At 36.5% G+C, this 14,698-nt stretch overlaps 1 protein-coding gene across 5 annotated transcripts in view; it reads right to left on the bottom strand.

The window, feature by feature from the left end:
- Positions 1-14,698, bottom strand: part of EEA1 (early endosome antigen 1) — a 134,830-nt gene that overhangs the window by 93,796 nt on the left and 26,336 nt on the right. For 3 of the 5 annotated variants that reach the window (XM_070599478.1, XM_070599479.1, XM_070599477.1), the window contains exons 3-4: positions 8,690-8,815; positions 4,459-4,583 (exon numbers count right to left, since the gene is read on the bottom strand). In XM_070599478.1, the coding sequence (XP_070455579.1) occupies positions 4,459-4,583; positions 8,690-8,815 (251 nt within the window). The remainder of the gene's footprint in view (positions 1-4,458; positions 4,584-8,689; positions 8,816-14,698) is intronic. The other 2 variants (XM_070599481.1, XM_070599480.1) reach the window with 1 other exon arrangement.

Here is a 14,698-nt window from a genome sequence, read left to right on the forward strand (position 1 = left end):
CGGCAGTTAGTATAAAATCTAAACTCATTATCAAGGACTAAAAAATCTGTACAATCTAATCCTTGCCTTATCATTCTCCCCATCATTTGCTTAGTTTTAGCAACACTGGCTTTCTTCTATTCCTTGAGCGTGAAGTGCTCTCTCCTATCAAAACCTTCCCACATTCTATTCCCCTCACCTAACGGTCAGTCTGACAAAGAATGTAAGCAGACTGCACGAGCCCTAACACAGGAGAGAAATTCCATGAGAAAACACAGTTGGAATTATTCTTCTGGATGTCAGGAACATATCTTCACCTGTTGGAATGTAAACAGCAGAAAAAGGGACTCTCCTTATTCCATGCCAGTACCAATGGTTGCCATGGCAGAAGACTGAAATGAGTTGATGAGGAATACTCAAATGAACTGATTCTAATATAAAGGGACTAAGAGAAAAGCATCAGTTCTAATGATGAGGAAGAGTGAGTCCACACCACCTAAAGCATATCAGCAAGGTAAAAGACAATGGCACATACTGGTAGGAGAATTATTCTCTGGGATAGGGGCGGGGGTAGAGAGCAAAGGGACAGAGTCAGCTTCATCTGTGAAACAGGGTTAACAGTAGAAAAGGAAGAAAACTGCCAACAAAGAGAAATGTAAAAGATGGAGAAATGAGTCCTGTACTTCTTGTAGACATTCATATGTAAAGAATTCATTCATTATTCAGCAGACATTTGCTGTCTAGGCCAGACTATCAAGCTGTTCAGTTTAATAGGGGAAGTAAACAGTAAACAAGTAAGAGTAACAGACCATCATCAGTTCTGTGACAGAAATAAAAAGAGAAGCATAAAAATAGTAGTCACTTCTACCTGGAAGGGCTTCATGATGGAGGTAACCTTTGTGGTGAAGTCTTTAATCTCTAAATACAAGGGATAATAAATTCCTGCTACTTTTGTTGACTCTTAAAATTTGTCTTTTTGTGAAATTTTCATTTCTCTGTTGTGTGTGTGTGTACATCTTCATCTCTCCCTTTCTTTCATGTGGCCCACAAACTAATCTGATTTGCAGAAACCACATGCCAACTAAAGGACACTTAGTGTTTATATGTGTATGGAAAAGTGTGGGTGCATTTTAAGTTTTACCTATTATTTATTCATCTTCCAACTCTATGTAAAAACTAAAATGATGAAGAAAGAAATTAATAACATATTTGAACGGCTCACATGAAATTGAATGAAATTCCAAGGAAGATGATTCTAATTCCACTTCTTTTTTTTCCGCAGGGGAAGAGTCTCCCTAAGCTAACATCTATTGCCAACCTTCCTCCTTTTTTCTTCCTTGCCCCGACAAAGCCCCAGTACATAGTTGCGTATAGTTGTAGGCTCTTCTGGTCCGTCTGTGTGAGCCACCACCATGGCACAGCTACTGTCAGACAAGTGGTGTAGTTCCATACCCAGGAACCAAACCTAGGCCACCAAAGCAGAGCATGACGAACTTTAATCACTAGGCCATCAGGGCTGGCTCCCGATTCAACTTCGAACTGGGTGGACTTGGTTGCTCCCACTAATCTTTTAAAAAGTGTCATTTCAACAAATTTGTGAAAGTAATTTACCTACCAAAGAAAATCTTTTGAAATGTGTAACTATCAAAACAACCTAGGATATCTACAAAACACAATTTGGCAACATCTATCAAAATTTTAAAGGAAACTTTGTCCAAAAATTTTACTTCTAGAAATTTATCTTACAGATACAAACATTTTCAAATGATGTGTCCACAAGGACATATACCACAATATCATCTGGATTGCAAAACACTGGAAATATCCTAAATGCTCATCAACAGGAGAATGATAAAATCCCATGCAGTCATTGAAAAGAATGAGATAGCTGTAGCTGCACTGATATAAAGTAATCCATATGATACACAGAGAAACAAAAGGTCTACAACAGTGCAGAACTGCTCTTTTATGTGATTACATATATTTATACATTTCTTTTTATGTATTCACAGATACAAGCATATGTATATATATGCATAGACTATTTCTGGAAGTATACACAAAAAAGTGAAGAAAACTAAGAGACTAGAAAAAAGGGGTGGCAAGGAGTCAATTTTCACCAGACAATTTTTGAATCATTTGAATTTTGTACACTATTTATGCTATCTATACATACATTTTAAAAATCTGACCCCCAAAAAAACTACTAATGCATCAAGTTTCAATATGTGACAATGTTGATGAAATTCACATGTAAACTGATAAACAGAGAGCTTTTAAAACGACGTTTCACAACCCACCCAAGTCATGTGGGATTTGATTTAAAAGATATGTCCTGCCTTTAGTCACACGTTATCCAGTGTGTCAGAGAGCAGCAGGATGTAATTGTCAGAGACTGGAGAGACGCAGGAAGATGGGAAGAGCCGATATAGTAAGAAATAAACCTGGAAAAGTACACAGTAACTATTCCATAAGCAATGAGAAACTAGTGAAAGTTACTCTTTAGAGCAACAGCAATCAAACTGGCATTTTAAGAATATTACTCTGGAAGCAATATGGAAAGTTAACTGGAGAGGTACAAGACTGACGGCAGAGAGCCAATATAAATACTGAAAAATATTTTTAAGTGAGAGATGATGAGGCCTAAAATAAGCTGTAGCAGTGAAGATCGAAAAGTTTATGAGAGCTGTCAAAAGAGAATTAACTAAATTCTGTGACAGATCAGACAGGGGAGCATGGCAGGTGTGTAAAAATGAGCACATCCCATTTTCTGGCTGTAGTAACTGGGTGGAAAGATAATACTGCCAATCACCAAAAGAAGTAACAGTAGAACAGGAGCAAACTTAGAAGGAAATATAATGAGCCCTGTTTTCAAAATGTCAACAGCCAGAGGTACCTCTGGAACACCTACACAAGACACCTAGGAGACAACTTGGAGATAATGCTACATTGGAGAGGTAGTTTAGGAGGAAGTCATGGATGTGAATATTAACCCAGGTAGGTTATACAGACAAAAAAGAGCACACAAAACAGATCAAGAAAGAACGATCACAATCGTACGTTGTCTCAAGAGTAAGTCCAAGTAGCCACATGGACGGCCCATATGAAAGAGAAATGAGGTCCCTGACAAATAGCCCCAACTGAGTTCCCAGCCAGCAGCCAACACCAACTCCCAGCCATGAATGAGAGGTTACTTTAGACTTTCTGGTCTTCCCAGCATCCCAGTCTACATCACTTAAAGCAGAACCATCCAGTCAACCCAGAGAATCATGAGAAATAATAAACTGTTACAGTTTTAAACCACTAAGTTTTGGGTGGATTGTTACGAGGTAATAGATAACCAAAACAGAGGTCAAGTAAGCTAAGAACTGAAAATAATCCAGGTTACTGTTGGCCTTTGTAGGAGCAGTTTCAAGAGAATGGTAGGGTAGAAGGCAGGCTTCAGTGAGCCAAACACTGTATGAAAAGTTAAGAAGCAAGAACAAGAGCAGACTGTGGAGATTTTTACGGTGAAAATTCACATATTGGGCATTGTCTAATTTACAGCTGAAAAGCAACTCTCTTAAATTGATACTAAATATAAAAACATTGATAATGTGATTTAATGAGTATATATTTTGTATCTATTTACTAACAAATAACAAAAGAATAGTACCCCAAATTATTAACTCACACAAAAAGTACTGAGGAGCATTAATAGTTATGTAAAAGGGAAGATTCATACTTCCCAAAGCATTGGTTTTCCCACATACTTTAATAAATTAAAACAAGCATATTTTACAGTTCTACATTATCTATCAACCACAAAGTTATGTAGTCATAATACTTTTCCTTTATGTGGTGTCCTTTGTGTTACAGCAGATTAACCAACCAAAAGGCATTTATGCAAAGAAATTTTTAACAAATAGAATGCAATCAAGCTTTCTTCTTTAGTAGGAATATAAGACAAGAGTTCTCACCAAGAGCAGTAGAAAAGCAAAGTTATATTGTTGAATGCTGTTTTAAGTAATTACATTTTAATTTAACTTAATTCTTAAAACGGTTAGGCAAAACTGCCACGAAGCAGATTGTGCATGTGTGTTCATTGTTATATTGGTGATTATAAAAGAAATTTTAAGAAGTAATGATTAAATTTAATTCTTGGCTAAATTCATTACTTTAACAACTTACTACAAAATCTTCAAAACAAAGAATATCATTATTAAGCAGAATATGCTAAATATAATTTAACCTTTTGATAATTCACAACCTTCTTTAAAGCAATCTCTGTACCACGTTGTAGATGCTTGTATAGATAGTTGCTGCTCAAGGACAAAATAGTTTATAACAGTAAAGATGGAAGGCCATGCCAAATGAAGACAGATTTAAAAAATTAAATAATATAAAACACTACCATTTTCACAAACTAATTATTCATGATTAAACAATGATATCACATGCATTCATACAACATTACACTTTAAAACTATTACACTGTACCGCTTCAAAGCGAGAGCCTCTCCTCCGTGACCTGAATCATTACCAGCATCGTGAACTGCCTGATAGTGTTTGAAAAGTTCATCAGCAGATCCAAGAGATTTCATACACTGGGGACATATGAAACCCTATAGAAAGAGGCAGAGAAAGGTTTCAAAATAGAATTTAATATTGCAATAACGATTTGTATATTATGAAATATAGTCAAATGTCTTATTCACACCAGTGGTGCTATTAAGTAAACTGTAATTTAGGATTTTAAGCCCAAATTCTAATATTGTGCAAAGGTACATCATTGTCCATTCTGGGGAAGCTACAAAATATAAAGAAAACTCTTACAATAATCTTTTACGTTGAATAAATTAATTGCTAGAGTATAGAATTCTAATCTGAGAAGTTAGTTCTAATCAAGAAGACTAGCTGAGATCTGCCAACATATCCTCTCTCTAGATATCCCCATTAGCAAAATATCTGCTCCAATCTACTTCATAGGAATGATAAAAAATTTAAGAACGTGAAGCCTTCTGATCACTGAGGCAAAAGGTAATACAGTAAATAACTCGTAATTACCAGAGGGAACCTAACAATGGTTGAGAAGTACTCTAAATTCCTTGCTAACCTAACAGTGCAAAAACCTAAATCTAATACACAGTCCCATAAAATATTAAAAACCTATAAATAATGCCCAAATTATTATACGGTTATGGCATATGAGGTCCTGCATGAGTATTTCCCCAATGACCGATTCAGTCTGATCTCTGGACACCTCTCACTCTATACCACAGGCTTCATATGTACTGAAGTACCTATGTTTTCTGAACACACCATGCTAGCTCACATTTCTGTGCCTTTGTATATACCACTTCTTTCCTCCAGCACTATCCTCATTAGCTTGTCAACTTTCTACATTCACTATAACGCACAACACACTGGAGCTTCCATCCATGTTTTCCTAATGGCTAGTGTAGTATTTTGGACATACTATATATTTTCTACATTGTGTATTTATTTAATGAAATACAAATGAACTGGCAGGGCAGAATTTGGCAAAAAAAAAAAAAAAGAAGAACAGAACACCTTTAACAGCTTGCCGATCATAAAACCTTCCAAGGGATAGACTCAGCTAAGTAATAAGCACTCTGAAGACATAAAACTAAAAACAAACAAATAAAAACATCTGTTCCTTCACTGGGTGCTTTGCAAACAGTATATCCTCATTTATCATTTATGCACATTATGTGGCAGAATCAAGGCTCACTGAGTATTGGAGATATGTAGACAAACATTCGCAGACAGGGGTATAACACAAGTACATATAAAGAACTATAGGAATACAGGAGAAGACGTAACCAACTCTGGTGTGGAAGCAGTTAATGCTTTAAAAAAACAACACAAATACACATACATATTATGAGACACTGGAATTAGGTACTAAAGAATGAGTGGAGGTTTACTTGCCAAAAATAAAAGGCATTCTAAGCAAATGGAGGAGCATGAACAAAGGTGCAGGAAGAGAGATGAAACACAGTCACATTGCTTTTGGGAAAGAGAGGTATGTTCTGATCACAGAGCCAGAGTAAGGCTCACAGAGAAGGGCAGGACACGACAGGTGAATAATGCAATGATCCCCAACGAATGTCCTGAAGTAAGCAGACAGTAGCACTGAGGATGTGCCTTTGGATATCAGAATAATGCCATTAGGCTCCAGAGATATCTGATGCTCAGCCTGGCTGTTAATCTAGCTGGCATTACACTCTATCTTCAAAAACATCTATTATCTACCATCATGTTTCATAATGTCTCTACGTTATGCTTAATTAGGCATTCTTATACCTTCTGCCCAGTAACTGCTGTACCACAGCAGTTGACATGCCTTTAGTGCAACAGCACATGAACCCTGACAATATTTAGCCTGTCATTTCTCTTTTGTGTCTCAGCTTCTGCTAGTAACTAGAAGGCAAATTATAGAGTGTTCCTCAGAGAATCCACATCCCAATGACACTACTTCATCTTCACAATTTTGGCTTTTTGATTATTGTCTCTACTTGCAGGTTTTGGCTCTAGATACCTAAAGATGCCAGAAAGCTAATGATCACATTAAGGTATGCCATACCTTCTTAAAGCTTCTAAATATTACCAGGTTAATACTCCAGAAAGAACTGATTCATCCCTAAAGAGAAATTTTAGAAATTCAGTAATATATAGTGAATTAGAGAAAGATTCCACCTAAGTGAATTTTGCATGTTTAAATAAAACTTCAACTTTTGGGACACTTCTGATAAAAATAAATCTTTCTAAAATACACAGACTTCCTCATCTTCCTAAATAGATGATATTAAACCCTTCCTTGATGTCTCACAGGCATAAATATTAATCACTGAATGGGTGTCTTTGACTCTATTAATTCTGGCAAGCCTCTTTAATTCCTGTACCCACATTTTGTAGTTTTTCCTACACTCTGTTTTGTCTTTCAACAATCATTTCTAAAAATTATTCATGTGCTATTTCTAACAATGCTAGCCTGATATGGAGGGGAGGAGTAGATTAAGGGAAAAAGTTTATTAAAATCATATAACTCATTTAAAATAAAAGTAAAATAAGCTCAGAATGAGAGGTGTCCCATGAATAGATGGCGTGATCTTCAGTTCACGGACTTTGTGATACTAATTCTGGATATTAAGAGACTCTTTCTCTATTTTTTCTAAATTACCTTCAAGGGGATTGAGGCTGTTAGCTAGATAACTTCCAAAAAAGTACTGTTAGCAAACAACAGAACCCTAAAAATAGCCAGCTACATTTATTTCCCTTAATCATTCCAAATATCTCACCAACTTCCAAACACACACACAGAGTTTACTTAAAATTAAAAACAATACTCAGTTATCTGTAATCCTTTCTCAGAACTACTGCAGCTAAGAACTCACTTGAACTTGATGCTTATGGTATCCCTGTTGTAGCAAGTGTCCTTTTAGTTAAAAAGAAAGTTCTTATTTAAGTAATAGGTAAGTGAGATTGTCATTTTTGATTTTGGCTAACTCATAAAAAAGAAAAGTTCACCTCCATGTTCTGGAAGGAAGACAAGTGGTAAAATGCTAAGCAGAGTTCCTAGACTCTCCTCTGCCTCCATCCTTCCTTGCACTGCTCCAACTAGTTTAACTGGTGTCCTCCTATATGCACCCATTTTCCCCATCATCCCAGAGAATGTCTGGTTTAATAGTTGCCCAGGGAAGTTTTTCTGGAGTTCCCTCAAGTTGAATTTGCCTTTGCACTCTTTTTGCAAATAATATCTATCATAGAAACTTCCTGGGATAGACATCATATCTCACTGACCTTTTTATCTCCTTTACCTAACAAAATACCTAGCACAAAAGAGGTAATCTAGTAACATGCTAAATACATGAATGTTTGATGACATCATTTTCTTATATACATAATTGCCTCACAGAAAAAAAGTTGGTCTGATTATTTGTCTTTCCTGGTACAAAAAGTTTCATTCTTCTATAATATTTGTAAAAAAAATCCAAAAAAGCTATCTTTCTCTTTGTTTAGACTACTGTAATGATTTTCAAAGGAAAGAGATATATCAGGAACATCTGAGGAACTTTTTCCAGCCTAAACATGGACAACACTTCCCCTCCTCACTGGCTCCCATCCCCAGCCTTAGACATGCACCAGCCCCACAGCCTAGAGAGAAACACTTGGGAGAGGAGTGTGTGTCATTCTGTCACCTCCCTCAGGTCTGGGGAGTCAAAACAAAGACTGAAATAGTGGAAGATCCAGGTTCTAATGCTGTATATTTTCCCAAATAAGTAAAGACAGTAACAGTTCTCATGCAAAGTCCTCTTTTTATGTAAGAGTTAAGCACCTTAACCTAACGCATTTAAATACATTCACTAACAAAACATTAACTAAAAAATAAAGAAATAACTTACAAATGTTGAAATAAAATATCATTCACTTTGCATTTCAAATTTCATGGCAAAATATATGCAAAAATATTAACTTAAACTTTTATTTACAGATTCACAAAAAGACAGCTGCAAACAGTACGAGCAACCAAGCTGACTTCCCAAGAGCCTGTTCTCCTTATTGAACCTTCTTGAAAGCATGCATAATTAAAGCAATCCATATTCCCTTGTAGCATCAAAAGTTAAGCAACACCGAGGCAAGGAAAAACAAAGCTATTTTGAGCAACCCATAACCAAGCTGCTAAAACAAAACACACAAGACCCACAGTAACACTGGAGTCATTAAGAAGTTCCTGTCCTCTTGATTCATTTTCAGGGTGCACTTTCTGGTAATGCTCCGACAAATCAATAGCAGTTATACATCTTTTCATACATAACGGACAGATGAAACCCTGTGAAATAACAACTTTTAGGAGGATATACATAAAAAGTTATTTATAAAACAAAATATAGACAACAAAAATAGACATTCAGGAAAATAATTAGTGTATCATTTTTTAGTATAAGTAAGGGAAATTTTCAAGTAGTAACTACACAAAAGGTGAAAGATCTATCCAAGTAGGACATGTAAAATTAGTTCCCATCTTATGCTATAAATTCCCATCAGTTCAATTTTTTTTTATTATAGTAACCAGTTGCTTTAGTTAGAATATTCTTCTTCTTTTTTGCTTATGACACTTTGCCTTTAGTTATCTGAGAGCTATTACCGGCAAGTTAGCTTTTGTTTTAGATCAAGAAATGATTGGTAGTTATAATAACAAATACCTTTATGTGATAGAAAGTTCTCAACAAAAAAGTTCTTACACTGAAAGCCATTTGTTAGTCTTCACCATACTCCACTAGCCTGAGATCTCATTCCTGCCCACACCCATAGTTCCTAGCAGGTGACCCTTCATTCTACTTTTCAGAGCCAAATAAAATCACTTTAAAACCATCTTCCAAATTCCCTCCACCTAACAATATCTGTATTTTAAAATGTGGGCTGTTACACTGATCTACGCTTTGGGGTTTTGTCAGATAGGAATAGCAGAAGGACAAGAGAATAGAGCAATTGAGAGCATCAGGAAGAAAGTAAATAAAATGAACAGTGGTGGAGGATAGTAGGTTATAATGTCATGAGTTTTGGTGTCAAAAACAGATGTGGATTTGAGTCTAAATCTATGTTGATTATATGACCTTAAGGAAATCACTTTACTTTGCTAAGTGTCAGTTTCCTCACCTATAAAATAAGGCTGATATTAGAACCTATTGTCCTAGAGTTATTGTGTAGTACATAAAATGCTGACTCAAATGCCCAAGACATTGTAAGTGCTCAACAAATATTAACTGTCATTAAATGTAAGGTTAGAGAGGAAAGAAAATGAAGCCGGCAGAGACTAGAAGAAAAGACAGAAATTAAAATCCTGAAATACTCAGCAAGGTCAAGAAGTCAAGTAATGAGAATACGATAAAGTTTTTGAGGGGATAGACAGCTATGGTAAGGAATGGGGGATACGATTTTAACATTTCAGGTGAAATTATTCTACCTGATAATAAAGTAAAAGACACTGCCACAGCATGAGTAGCTAGAAAAGAGGTGATAAAGATCACTGATAACATTAAGAAATGGAAGGCTAGGCTGCTCCACGAGTAACTAACATCTCTTAGGATAACAGCAACGAAGGAGAGAAGGCTGCAAACAAAGTGCCAAAGGGGGAGGCAAGAGAAAGTAGCAGTTAAAAGCTAGGCTTGGGCTTGAATCCTGGATTCACACCACTCTCCACAGCTTATATGACCTTCAACTTGCTCATCTGTTAAACGAGGTAACAATAACATCTACTTCATATGGGTCTCATGAGAATTAAATGAGATAATACATGCGAAGTGCTTACCATAGCACCTGGTACAAAGAAAAGATTCAATAAAGGTTGGCTATCATTAGTATCATTATTCCTTCTGTTAACAACACCTAAAAGAGATTAGTCAAGAGACGAAAGTGAGGAAGAACATGAATCCATTCTTTTTTAACTGATGAAAGGGATGTCTTCTAGGTAACCACAGTCCCAAGTGCTAATAAAACTACAGTATGCTACTACTTTAAAAGAAGGCATCACTGCATTTTTTTGCCATGATAGCTTTATGCTGCATTTCACTTTACTCTGGTTTCCTCAATGTAAGTTTCCACATACAGCTATTCATTCATTCAAAAAGTATTTACTGAGTGTGATTACTATGCTCCATCCATTATGCTAAGAACATATATATATGAACCCTATTGGTTCTGTTTCTCTGGAGAACCCTAATACACTCCCCCAAAAAAGCTAAACCTATTAGAATGAATACATGAATTTAGTCAGGTTGTAAAATAAAAGACAGGTATACAAAGTTAACTGTACTTCTGTATCACAGAAACAAACAATTGGAAAATACAATTAGAAACGACACTATTTCCATTAGCATGAAAAACATTGCTAAGGAATCAATTTATGATGGATAAGACTTCTACACGAAAACTACAAAACCTAGCTGAGTCAAATTAAAGAAATGGGACTTAAACCATGTGCACAATTTAGAAGATTCAGTATTGGTAAGATAGCCTCTCTCCCCCAAATCAATCTGTAGTTTATATGTAATCCTAATCAAAATCCTAAAACAACTTTTCTAAAACTTACAGATAAATGCAAAAAACCTACAACATAAGAGTAAAAACAAATTTGAAAAAGAGCAACAAAACTGGAAGACTTATACTACCTGATTTCAACACTTAATACGAGACTGCAGAAATCAAGACAGGATTGACATAAATATAGACCAATGAAACAGAATAAACAGCACAGAAATACAACATACATGTAAGGCCAATTGCTTTCTCATAAAAGTGAAAATGTAATTCAACGAGAAAAGGTAACATTTTCAACAAACGGTACTGAAACAATCATATGGAAAATGTGGTTTCCATATCCACATGAAACAAATAAGCCTGAACCATTATCTCATACCATACATAAGAATTTAAAATAAATCATAGACTTAAATGTACATGCTAAAATGATCTTTTTTTAAATCAGAGGAAAGCATAAGAGAAGTCTTTGCAACCTCAGGGCAGACAAAAAATTTTGTAGAAGGACCCAAAAAGCACTAACAATAAAAGAAAAAGCTGACAAATTGGACGTCACCAAAATTAAAAACTTATTCTGTCTAAAAGACACCATTAACAAAACGAAATGCAAGCCACAGACTGAGAGAAAATATCCATATCACATATATCCGACTGTGGCATGAGACCTAAAACTACGTCCCAATATTATCTGCTGCCTTGACAACTGATGAAACTGAGAGGGCTTCGAATGGCCTCCCTGCAAGTTCCACACCCTACTCTGCTCTCACAGACAAGGTCCTCTAGTCAACCCACCTTTTCACAGGGAACCACCACAAGACCTATTCATCCCTGAGTGGCAGGTTTCAGTTCCCTGCCAGCCCATGGAATCATTCAGACGAGCCAATCACAACCTCCTGGAGGAAGCAAGGGACACCTCACCCTCTTGATACTATACAGCCCGCCTCTCACTGCCCCTGGTGGTTCATTTTGTTCCCAAGTGCAATCCTCGTGTGGCCCTATGTGGCATGCAGTGTCCTCCTCCCCAGGACTGTGAGTATGTGTGACTAATAAACTACTGTTGAGCTCATCTGTCCAGTTTCGGGTTAATCATGTATTCAGCCATCCCCATAACCCTAGGGCAGGAATTCTTCCCACACCAATGGGGTAAAAGGGAGGCAATCAATACACTGACAAAGGACTTGTACCCAGTATACATAAAGAACTTCACAGTTTAATAATAAAAAGATAAAGAATCCAACTTTTTAAATGGGCAAATTTCCAGTTCCAGACAAAATGGAATAGATATACTTGTCCCTATTCCTCCTGCTAAGCACAGCTAAAATCCTTAGACACTATATATAAAACAAACATTTGAAGACTCTGAAGGATAAAGAGAAGGCAGACCAGCTAAGGATCTCAGGACCCAAGGACTGACACAGTGGCGAGTACTGTGGGTTTTCTTTTTGCCTTGTATATTCCAGATTAGATGCTGGAGAAGTTGGCAACCTGGAAACTTCAGTGGCCACTTAAAAAAATTCCCCAAGAAAACTCTGGTCTCTCTAGCCAAAGGACTAGTTAAATAAAAATCAGATTTGGCAGTACACAGGTGGTTAATGAGTAGTTTCACTGGGTGATGGAAGCCAGATTGGAAAGAAAGAATGAACGAAGACATGTGCTTCTGGCAATATAGTATACTAAATAGTCTGAACAACTGTCCTGATATTAACAAATAAGTGATATAAAAAATGACATTACATTATGTATTATACTTGTTATAGACTGAATGTTTCTGTACCCCCTCAAAATTCACATGCTGAAATTCTAACCCTCAATGTATGGTATTAGGAGGTGGGGCCTTTGGGAGGTGATTAGACCATGAGAGTGGAGCCCTCACGAATAGGGTTAGTGCCCTTATAAAAGACACCACAGAGAGCTCTCTTAACCCTTCTACCACGTGAGGACAGCCATGTATGAACCAGGAAGCAAGCCCTCACCAGACAGAGAGTCTGCCAGACCCCTGATCTTGAAGGCTTTAGGACGTTTCCGCCTCCAGAACTATGAGAAATAAAATGTTTGTTATTTAAGTCACTCAGTCTATGGTACTGTTGTTATAATAATCCATACTGACTAAAATGATATTATACATGTTATATACAATAAAACATAAAATATGACACAAATGAGCACCAAAGCAAGCTACTGCTTTATTTCTACTTCTTTAAAGTCCTGAAGACCACGTTATTTCAAATTCCATTTACATGGCTGCTAAGGGCACAGTGTGAAAACTTAGACTTTGTTCAAAGAGGAAGCTCACCTCAGGGTAAAAGAGAAACAAATCTGAGAGAGAGACTGAGGGGGAGAGAGAGAGAAAGAGATTGTGTGAGAGAGAAAGAGAGACACTGACCAAGACCCTTGACAAGTGTGTACCTTTGCACTGGGCATATGGAAAAAACAATTTCCCCTGAGAATTCATAATGACGAACAGCCCTCAATTAGGTTAGTAGTTGAAATTTACACTACTGTATAATCTGAAGAATGTCAAGCACTAAACTTAATTTAAGGGAGTCCCAGGTTAGTGGCACCGCTAGAGCAGTATTTGTATGCTAACGAGAATAATGCAAGACACGTAAAAACTAAAGCGGCAGGAGGGAGAGAAGATAAGCTGAGAATGAGAATAAAATCCAGAGCACAAGAGAAAGAATTAAAATTCAACAGAACAAGGGGCCTGTCTTCCATGTATTAAAGTAAAAAAGAGAAAACGGGTGCAAGTATAGCTTTGGTGACAAAATGAAGAGATTCATCTAACGGTTCCTATTTTCTCAATGAGATAGAAGGTGACTGAGAAAAGGTGGGAATAGGGTAAGACACATGGGAGATTTGAGGATAGGGAAGAGAGTACAATTATCTCAGAGAGTAGGAAAATGACCCCAATAAGAAAATGTAGCAGGATTACCAGGAACTGCCCACTACCCATCAGAGATTTTTTTCTTTTTTTAGGTCTAACTGAGGTCAACAATTATTACTAGGTTCCTTTCCAGGGTTACTACTGAGCACTTTGAGCTCATCATGTCATGAACACAGTTTGGAACATCTTTCCTAAAGACATTTTCTTAAACTTGATCTTAATAAAGTTCAACTGATACTTTTCTTCTTGCTCTGGTTAGATCGTATTATAGTTAATATACACATACATGAAGACAGCCAGATGAAGAGACAGCTGGTCAGAGAGCGACAAAACAGAGAGACGAATGGATAGAAAGAGACATACCCAGAAACACATGTAAGACAGACTCACCGACCAAGAGGTGGGTTAGGGGAGACCAGAGAAAAGGGGACGGGGTAGACCGTACAATTGGGCCCAGAAAGAGAAAACTAACAAAAAGAGCAGAATATGAATGTGTCAGTCTCTAAGGGGCAGTGTTATGGGTAGTTTTTATGTTCTTCTCTTTCTTTACCTTCTTTTTCTATAACAAGCAAATACTGTTTGTTAAAAATAATAATAATAAAGCAACTACTAAGACTGACTTCTCAAAAACTTTGAGTTATTTCATTTTTAGAGTTGTTTACTTTCTCCATTAATTTTTAATAAGCTCTCAAAGATACAAGTTCTTATAAAGTCATACATGAGGACAACAAATAATGTATACATCTCATGATAACCTAATTTTTCATTAGCTCAGTGGTTCATGACAGTATA

This window comes from Equus przewalskii, chromosome 29 (genome assembly GCF_037783145.1).
Source record: "Equus przewalskii isolate Varuska chromosome 29, EquPr2, whole genome shotgun sequence".
NCBI classification, from domain to species: Eukaryota; Metazoa; Chordata; class Mammalia; order Perissodactyla; family Equidae; genus Equus; species Equus przewalskii.